Raw genomic sequence first — 10343 nt, 5'->3', positions numbered from 1 at the left:
ATAGAAGAACGAATCAACAACGAACGGAACGAAGAGTAAAAATATCTCAAACACTCTATCAATTCCTGATTTGTCATCGATCAATACTTTGTTTCTCTCGTCTCTGACAAAACAAACCCTAAATTTCGTCTACGATGGCTTCTCACAATTTTACCGACGAAACTATAGTTTTCAGAAAATTGCAAGCAAAATCTGAGAACAAGGTAAGAATTGTTTCTCGTTTTTGTAATTGATTTTCTGGGTTTTTTCTTTATGCGTTTTTTGAGAGTCGTATTGCGCGGGGCAGTTAGATCTTCGATTTGAAAAATGTTCGTTTTCGTTTTAATTGCCAATTTCGTAGGTATGCTTTGATTGTAATGCGAAGAATCCAACATGGGCATCGGTTACATACGGGATTTTCCTCTGCATCGATTGTTCAGCCATTCATCGGAGCCTCGGTGTTCATATCAGCTTCGTCAGGTAAACTAAAGGATTAATCTTTAAATCCAAATCCAATTCTGCTTCTGTTTTTGAGGCTACTTGTTGTTGTTCTGTTAGTGTAGACTTTTCCTTTACCACCACCGGATTCGTTTTATCGAAATTAAAGACTAATTCAAGTTACCGATCCATTTGAGTAGAGAATGTTTTGAAACTTGTCAAACACTAAAATACTACTGTGTATTTCTATTTTTTTCTCGGTTTGGTATAGGTCAACGAATTTAGACTCATGGAGCCCTGAACAGCTCAGGGCAATGATGTTTGGTGGCAACAACCGCGCTCAGGTGTTCTTCAAGCAACATGGATGGACGGACGATGGCAAAATAGAGGCTAAGTACACGTCAAGAGCGGCTGCTTTGTATAGGCAGATTCTTGCTACAGGAGTTGATAAAGTCACTGCAGAAGAAATTGATGCTGCCCTACCATCATCTCCTGTAGTTCCGAAAGCTTCTAATGAGGTTTCTTCTTGTGCTGTCAAGGAAGAGCTACCTCCTCCTAAACACGAAATTACCAGTGCCACTTCTTCTACTCCATATGTGCCAAGTACGTCTAAGAAACTTAGAACTATTGGTGCTAGACGGGCAGGAAAAACTGGTGGTCTTGGTGCACAGAAGCTTACTACTAAGGTAAGTCTCTTAGTTGCGTTAACGTTTCTCTTCTCTTGTTCAGATTAAAAATTATAATTTTTCCTTTTTTTTTTTTTGTGGTAAAATGTTCCCACAGGGGAATCTCTACGACCAGAAACCGGACAAAGTTATTCCTGCTTCTTCTTTTAACGTCCACTTGCGATCTCAAGGACAAAGTGGTGCTGATGCACAAGTTCCTAGCCATGTTGCTCCACCAAAGCCTTCATCAAGTTCCAGCTCTTTATTTGTTCAAGTAAGTAAGCCTTGTGTTTTAGTTTTACACTCCAAAACAGTTTCGGTCATCTGCTATAACTAATTTGATTACTAGGTTGAAGAATCGGTTGAAGCAAGAAAGAAGTTCTCAAACGCAAAGTCCATTTCTTCTGCTCAGTTCTTTGGAGATGAGAATATATCCGATAATCTTCCATCAAAAACTACCCTTGAGGTAAGTAGATTGTCCTCCATCCATATTATCATGACAAACACTTTTTTAGATATCCCTGTGATCTCTCTTTGATTTCATATGCTGGCAGGTGAATAAAGACATGTGGTTATCACTGAGCAAAGTCGGCAAAATCAAGGATAAGCTCGTTGGGGGAATACTTGGAGCTGATGTTTGTGGCCTCCGAAAGGAAGTGACAGAGTTAAAGCAGAAATTGCATGCACAAGATGCTGATGGCATCCCTATTGCCACCCGTCGGGACTGGGTCCACAAAGTGTGTGACCAAGTAAGTTTTTACCACATTCATCTCTCTTCATCTGGTTTCTTAGATCTTTTAATTAACCCTGATTGTTCTGATAAACATAGTATTTGTGTGGTTGTTTCTAACAGATCACAGTGATGCCATGCCACATCTATTTTCTCCCCATATATGGAGACATACTTAGGAGTACCGAACAGGATATGTGGGCCTTAATGGATGAACTATATGGGACGGAAGTGGAACCTGATTCTATTCTTGCATAGCAGATTAAGCGTTTACTGTCAGAAGAGAAGGGAATGAAGAAGCAAAGATGGTATCTACGGCGAGGTTCACTCTTCTTGTAAAAACGTTTGCATTTAATAAAGGGAAATATTTTGAATATGCACAAACATAAAAGAGTTTACAAGATGTTGTGTGAGCTATTTCGTTTACCATAATTTCAACCGAGAACCAGAAATGTGTTAGAAAAAGCAAAGTCGCGTAACTAAGCCTACTACTATATTATCAAGAACCTGTCTGTAATTAACCAAATGATGCTGACACGATCACTTGCATAAAGATAATAATTAACAAATCTTCGATGTGACTTGATTCTACATTCTAGAAGATGAGCTCGCTCTCAAGTATCAACCTTGTCAATACATGTTTGTTTTGAGTAGAGAAAGTTTAGTATATTATATAAGAATCCTAGCTACCCCAGGGGTCATATTTCTTTATAATTTTTTTTGTTTCAATATTTAATATGATTGAAAGTAATTTGGGAAAAATGTCATTTAAATCATGAACTTTCAAATTTTGGCCATTTAAACCATGAACTTTGTTGTAGGCCATTTAAAACATCAACTTTTGTTGATTAGCTTTTTTAAACACGAAGTTTCGTTGACCAAGCCAAAAAAGACATGACGTTAAATCCGATAGTTGACCTACTAACAGACGTTACTTTACCGTTAATCACTCCGTTACTGACAAAACGACATCGTTTTGATGAAAGTTTTAGTTCGAAAAAATGTCATTTAAACCATGAACTTTTTAATATAGGCCATTTTAACCATGAACTTATAAATGTAAATCATTTAAACCATAAACTTTCAAATTTATGTCATTTAAACCATAATACATGAATACAATGATCAATTCTTCAAACTCTAGTGTAGTGTCCTAAAACAAGATGATCAATCCTTCAAACTCTAGTGTAGTGTCCTAATAAATGAAAAAGACTCAAAACAAATAAAAAAAGACACAAAAAAGAAGGATGAATTGATGTTCTTCATTCTCTTTTTCGAGAATCGCATCATGAGGCAGAGTCGAAGAAAGAAGAGAGAAACTAAACTAGGGTTAAACGGTTTAGCCGGTTATGGTTATATAATTTTGCGGTTTCTAATAAACCTACCAAACCGCAATCCAGTTATCCAAATCAATTGCGCCGAACGGTTAGGCTTTCTCTTTTCGGTTTGCTTCGATAACCAAATCAATTTGGTTAAACGGGATGAGCTTAAGGCGCATGTTTGGAAGCTGAAAACAGTCCCCAAGATTAAGTCCTTTTTGTGGCGAATGCTATCGGGTGCATTAGCAGTTACGGATCGTTTAGCATCATGTGGGTGTGGAGATGCCTTACGGTGTCAGAGTTGTGGTTGTCATACAGAGACAATATGTCATCTGTTGTTTGAATGCCCTGTGGCTAGACAGGCCTTCGCATTGGTGATATATCATGGTTTTTGTGGTTTTTAACCATGATATAAGGAGTCTTTTAGTGTCTTTTCATTTGTTTCTAGATTGTTTTTGAGTCTTTACAGGTTTTTAGCATGAAAGGAGCAAAAGGAGCAATTTGGATCGTTTTGGAGCATAAATCTCGGATCAAAGCATGAGCATCGATCGACACTGCCTTAGCATCGATCGACACCTAGTCCAAACCGACGAGAGAGCCAAAATTGGAAGTTTTACAAAAGTTGCCCAAAGTCTTCCAAAATTGCAACATAAGTCCCTGACGTGTTTTAGGACATATATATATATATAGTTTTTAGGTTTTCAAAACCCTTAAGTTATTTTCTAGCAGTTTTTGAGAGAGAGATATTGAGAGCTTTTTGGGAGAGATCTGAACTTCATTGAGAGAAGAATTTCTAAACTCTTTCTTTACTTTTAATATCTATTGCATGTTATTCAGAATTATGATTTGTGCTTTATTTAACATGTCTGAGTAATTTGCCTGTTAGGTTTAGGGTTTTTCATAGGGTTTTTATGATTTATTAGATCTGAGATTTTTAGGGTTCTTAATCTTTCAAGATCTTCATCATAGGTTGTTCTTAATGCTAGATCTTTGATTAGTCATCTGGATTTAGATCTTAGGATTATTGATTGATATGAGAATATAATTGTTTTCCTGATTAAACCATTCATGAGCAGAATTGTTTCTTACAAAGAGATTTGAATTAATAATTCTGTGAACTTATCTAAACCTGTTCTTAAGGTTGATTTATTACTTAGAATTTTACAAAGAGATTTGGATTTTCTTGTTTTAAATTTAGAATATAATTGCAGNCATTGAGAGAAGAATTTCTAAACTCTTTCTTTACTTTTAATATCTATTGCATGTTATTCAGAATTATGATTTGTGCTTTATTTAACATGTCTGAGTAATTTGCCTGTTAGGTTTAGGGTTTTTCATAGGGTTTTTATGATTTATTAGATCTGAGATTTTTAGGGTTCTTAATCTTTCAAGATCTTCATCATAGGTTGTTCTTAATGCTAGATCTTTGATTAGTCATCTGGATTTAGATCTTAGGATTATTGATTGATATGAGAATATAATTGTTTTCCTGATTAAACCATTCATGAGCAGAATTGTTTCTTACAAAGAGATTTGAATTAATAATTCTGTGAACTTATCTAAACCTGTTCTTAAGGTTGATTTATTACTTAGAATTTTACAAAGAGATTTGGATTTTCTGGTTTTAAATTTAGAATATAATTGCAGTGAGAACTGATTATTTTACTAAAAGTTTAGAGTTCTAGATCTGATCTTATTTGCTTGAACCTTAATTAATTTATCTGATTTAATATTTCATAATTTCCTGAGAAATTCCCTAGGCTTAACTTTTCTGATTTTCTGAATTCACAACACTTTTATTTAAATATTTGCATTGCTTTATTTTAATTCAATTTAACTTGTTTAGCGTAATTTACAAAACTTTATAATCCATTGTGCTTGATCTTGAGTCCTTGTGCAATTCGACCCCTAAGTACTGCATTGACCTCTTAATTTGAGAGAGTAGCTCTAGGATTTAAATTGAGCTTATCAATTGGCTAATATCCCCGCCCCAAGTGGTGGATTCTCCTCTTATAATGTTGATCAAAACTGGGAGCATTTGTGGTCTGTAATGCTGGATGACACGATACCGGAAGAGGTGCGGATAGGGATACCATGGTTGCTATGGGGGATCTGGAAGCATCGCAATACATTAGTATTCCAAGGGAAAACGGGAGATCTTCAAAAGTTGGTTTTGACGGCGAAAGTGAAGTCGATGCAATGGCACGCGGTTCAGGCTTTACCATCATATGCAGCGAAAACCAAAAGTGGCCAACAGGGTAAATTAGAGGTCAAATGGTGTAAGCCCCCAATAGGTTTTGTTAAATGTAATGTGGGTTCATCATGGAGGAACAGTTCTTGCTTGTCTGGCGGTGCTTGGATTCTGCGAGATCACCATGGCCACGTTTTATATCATGCTAGGCATGCCCTGACTGCCTCTGAATCACGGTTTCTTGCGGTGCTACGAACCTTTCTGTGGGCAATAGAGGCGCTTCTGATCTTGCGGATACCTAAAGTGGAGTTTGTTATGGATAATGCATTGGCGGTTGAGGCTATTAACAACCCCACAGGGTGGCCACGGTTTCACTTGGTATTAACTGAGATTTTGCTGGGATTATCTAAGTTCGATGCCTGGAGATGCTATTCAGTTGCAAGTTCTGCTAATAAGGTTGCGATGGCAATTGCATCGAGTGTCACAAAGGATGGTCGGTTTAAGTCTTACCTTTCACTTGGAGGGCCTTCTTGGCTTCATGATCAAGTGAGAAGTGAGGCGTTCTAGTGGCTGTAGTTTTTGTTTTTTCTTTCTGCTCTTCTTTTGATTCTTTGTTAAAACACTTTGTTNAAAAAAAAAAAAAAAAAAAAAAAAAAAAAAAAAAAAAAAAAAAAAAAAAAAAAAAAAAAACTATAAACTATAAATTGATGGGGGAAAATAACCAACAAATGAGATTCCTTTAAAAAAAAAAAAATTGTCGAAAATATGTGGAAATCTTCATTCTCGAAACAAATGTTCAAACGAATAAAATGAAAAATACATTTATATAAATGGAATTAGACAGCAAAATCGTAGAATTGGTACAGAAAATAATAACCAACTTTAGGTAATACTACTAGTTTTCAAGGAAACAATCCATAAAGAAATCTTCCATATATGTATTCCAAATAATATTTATTCCTATATAACCGCTGTTCGATACGAGATAATTGTAATGAAAAGTTGACCTTTTTTGTTCTAGTAATTGTCAGAGATTTTACAAGACGAAAGGACAATAACATAGAGTATTTGTGTTGGAAGAAGGAAGCAGAGCATTTCTCCTGTCTCCCATGTAGCTTGTCTTGTCTTAGGCATCAAGCTGAAAAAACCGATGTATGTGCCAGCTCGGACATGTCTCATGAATCATGCCACGTCAACTCTCGCATTCCCTCTCGTAGAGTTTATCATTACCACAGCCCCCAAAACTCAGCTTGCCCTCAAGCTGATATGAATGAAACTGCTGCATCAAGTCACTCACACGCAAGTCAGTGTTCTCATGAATGGTAAGCACCTGCCTCCAACGCACGTACTAAAGTGCTTCACAGGAAGCTGAAATGTTGACCATGATATTTTGATGACTGTCTAAAACATCCCTCAAGGACAGACCTGCAATGTGAAGAATAAAACGTGTCTTTAAAGTTGTTTTATTAAGTTTGAATGGTTCAATTTGAATAAGTCGTAGTCCAGGTTTGTAGGACACGAGCTTAGTTTGTTTAGTTGCGTCTATTTCGGAGTTCACGTTTGTAAGGTTCTTATAAAGAACCGAACTTTGTTTCAATGTAATTCAGAGAGTTTATTTCAGTTTTTCTAGAAAAGCTATTTGATCCATACCTTACAAGTGGTATCAGAGCCTTTCTTGCTACAAACCTGAGAAAAAAAAAACACAGAGAGAATGAGTGAGAAGGAAGCTTTGATCGTGCCTAAGTTTGATGGAGATTATGAGCACTGGCGATGCTCATGGAGAATCTGCTCAAATCCAAGGAGTAGTGGGATATCATTGAGACTGGAATTCCACGACAGGAGAGGAATGTGATACTCACCGGACCACAGAGAACGGAGATAGCGGAGAAGACTGTTACAGACCACAATATGAAAAACTACCTGTTTGCGTCCATCGACAAGACGATCCTCAAGAAAATTCTCAAGAAGGAGACATCCAAGGATCTGTGGGAGTCGATGAAGAGGAAGTTTCAAGGCAATGACAGGGTTCAAAGCGCACAACTGCAGAGGCTGCGCAGAGAGTTTGAGGTTCTTGAGATGAAGAATGGTGAGACCATCAACGGTTATTTCTCAAGGGTGATGGAGGTTGCCAACAACATGAGAAATTTGGGAGAAGACATGCCAGATCCGAAGGTGGTGGAGAAGATCCTAAGAACTCTGGTAGAGAAGTTCACCTATGTTGTGTGTGCCATAGAAGAGTCCAATGACATCAAGATGATGACGGTAGATGGACTGCAAAGTTCCATGATGGTACACGAGCAGAACTTAAGCAGGCTTAGAGGAGAAGAGCATGCGCTTAAGGTGGAAGCTCAATGGAGGCCAAGCTATGGCAGAGGTAGAAGCGGTTCACCAAACCGAGGTCGAGGTCGTGGCTTTTACCAAGGAAGAGGGCGTGGAGTCACCTCAAGGGAGATGGTTGAATGCTACAAATGTCACAAGAAGGGACATTACAAGTCAGAATGTCCAGAATGGGACAAAGAAGCTAACTATGCAGAGTTAGAGGAAGACATGGTGCTGATGTCGTATGTCGACATGGAGGATTAGGAACAGATATGGTTCCTAGATTATGGATACAATAATCATATGTGTGGGACAAAGGAGTGGTTCAGTGAGTTTGATGGCACCTTTAGGCAGAATGTCAAACTTGGTGACGATAGAAGAATGATAGTAGAAGGAAAGGAAAGCTTGCGACTGGAGATAAATGGAACCGTCAGAGTGATCACCTCCATCTACTATGTACCAGGCTTAAGAAACAATTTGCTCAGCTTGGGACAATTGCAGCAGAAGGGGCTTAGAGTGATCTTTGAAGATGATGTATGTGAGATCTGGCACACAAGGAGCAGATAACTATGGTGATGTACTCAACCATGACCAAAAACAGGATGTTCGTGGTTCATGCCACAGTGAGAATGGGAAGAGAGGTGGAAGAACGCAAGTGTCTTCAAGTGATGGAGAAAACAGAACAACTGTGGCAAAAAAGATTTGGTCATCTTAACTACAGAGGTTTAAAGACATTAGCAGAAAAGGAGATGGTGAATGGACTATCAGTTGCAAATCTCGAAGAAGCTGAATCCACCTGCGATGTCTGTCTAAAGGGGAAGCAGAACCGTGACAGAATTCCAAAGACGAGTGATTGGAGAGCAACATGGCCACTGCAGTTGGTTCACAACGACATATGTGGTCCTATCTCACCAGTGTCAGAGAGTGGAAAGAGGTATATTATCAATTTTATTGATGATTATAGCAGAAAGTGCTGGACATTTCTCTTGTCAGCAAAATCGGAAGCTCTGCAGTGCTTCAAGAAGTTTAAAGCAGGGGCAGAGAGGGAGTTGGGACAGCCTTTGGTGTCTCTAAGAACAGACAGAGGTGGAGAATTCAACTCAAAGATGTTTGAGGATTACTGTAAGGAGAGTGGAATCAAACGTCAACTCACTGCTGCTTATACACCACAGCAACACGGGGTTGCAGAAAGAAAAAACAGGAATGTCATGAATATGACAAGGTGTATGCTACTGGAAATGTCGGTACCAAGGAGATTTTGGGCAGAAGCGGTCCAGTATGCGGTTCACATCTTGAACAGAAGTCCATCAGCAGCATTAGGTGACATCACATATGAGGAGATGTGGAGCCAACACAAACCATCAGTGGGGCATCTAAATTTTTTTGGGTGTGTTGCTTATGCTTTGGTGTCGTACGAACGTAGGATCAAACTTGACGAGAGAGTGTGAAATGTGTGATGTTTGGTTTGAGCAAGGAATCAAAGGCGTATCGTCTCTACAATCCTGCGACGAATAAGATAGTGATTAGTAGAGATGTTCACTTCGATGAAACTAGAGGTTGGAGTTGGGATGATGAGATACAGAGTAATGAGCTAGTAACGGAAACAGAGAGAGAAGAAACAGTGGGTGCAAAAAATGAGAATGAAGCAACTGAGCCACCACGTTCACCAGAAAAAAATGAAGAAGAAGAGGGTGGAGAAGTGGAGACTCAACAAACCAGTCCCGATCAAACACCAATAGCTCCCAGAACAAAACGAAGTCGCCAAGCACATGTGTGGATGAAAGACTATGTCACAGGAAATGCAAGGTTTGTGGTTACAGAAGAAGATGACAGTATCTTACCCATGTTCATTGCGTCTGATGATCCTGATCGTTTTGAGGATGCAGTGCAGCAAGACGTTTGGAGAAAAGCCATGGAAGCTGAAATCAAAGCCATTGAAGAAAACAACACTTAGGAGCTGATGAATTTACCTCATGGAGCAAAAGTAATCGGATTCAAATGGGTGTATAAAACAAAGTTCAATGAGAAAGGAGAGGTAGATAAATTCAAGGCAAGATTGGTGGCTAAAGGGTATCATCAGAGGTTTGGAGTTGATTTTCATGAGGTCTTTGCACCGGTTGCTCGATGGGATACAATCAGATCAATTCTTACTCTAGCTGCGGAGAAGAATTGGAGAGTGTTTCAGCTTGATGTGAAAAGTGCTTTTCTACAAGGAGAGCTGGATGAAGAGGTCTATGTGGAACAGCCAAAGGGGTTTGTAGTCGAAGAGGAATCCAGTAAAGTATACAAGCTGAGGAAAGCATTGTACGGGCTCAAACAAGCACCAAGAGCTTGGTATAGTCGGATCGAGAGCTAATTTCTAAAGGAGAAGTTTGAGAAAGCCTATTGTGAACACACACTCTTTTTGAAGAGGTAAGAAGGTAACATCTTAATAGTAAGCTTGTATGTGGATGATCTTATCTACATAGGAAATTCACCTACAATGCTAGAAGAGTTCAAGAGTTCGATGATGAGAGAGTTCTCCATGACTGATCTGGGAAAGATGAAGTATTTTCTGGGTGTCGAAGTTGTTCAAGATGAGTGGGGCATCTTTATCAGTCAACAGAAATACGCTGAAGAACTGTTGGTGAAGTATGGGATGGAGAGCTGCAATGCCGTGAAGAATCCCATAGTACCTGGAAGCAAATTGTAAAAAGAGGGAG

General features: G+C 38.6%; 1 protein-coding gene across 1 annotated transcript; it reads left to right on the top strand.

Annotated features, from left to right (window-relative positions):
• On the top strand, window positions 1-2257 carry LOC104731755 (probable ADP-ribosylation factor GTPase-activating protein AGD8). Its single transcript, XM_010451234.1, has 7 exons — window positions 1-203; window positions 341-459; window positions 689-1103; window positions 1201-1356; window positions 1432-1548; window positions 1637-1831; window positions 1936-2257. Exons 1-7 carry the CDS (start codon window positions 135-137, stop codon window positions 2068-2070), a joined length of 1206 nt encoding a protein of 401 aa, XP_010449536.1. The 5' UTR covers window positions 1-134; the 3' UTR covers window positions 2071-2257.

This window comes from Camelina sativa, chromosome 12 (assembly GCF_000633955.1).
Source record: "Camelina sativa cultivar DH55 chromosome 12, Cs, whole genome shotgun sequence".
In the NCBI taxonomy this organism is placed as follows: Eukaryota; Viridiplantae; Streptophyta; class Magnoliopsida; order Brassicales; family Brassicaceae; genus Camelina; species Camelina sativa.
This window is presented reverse-complemented; position numbering and strand designations above follow the sequence as displayed.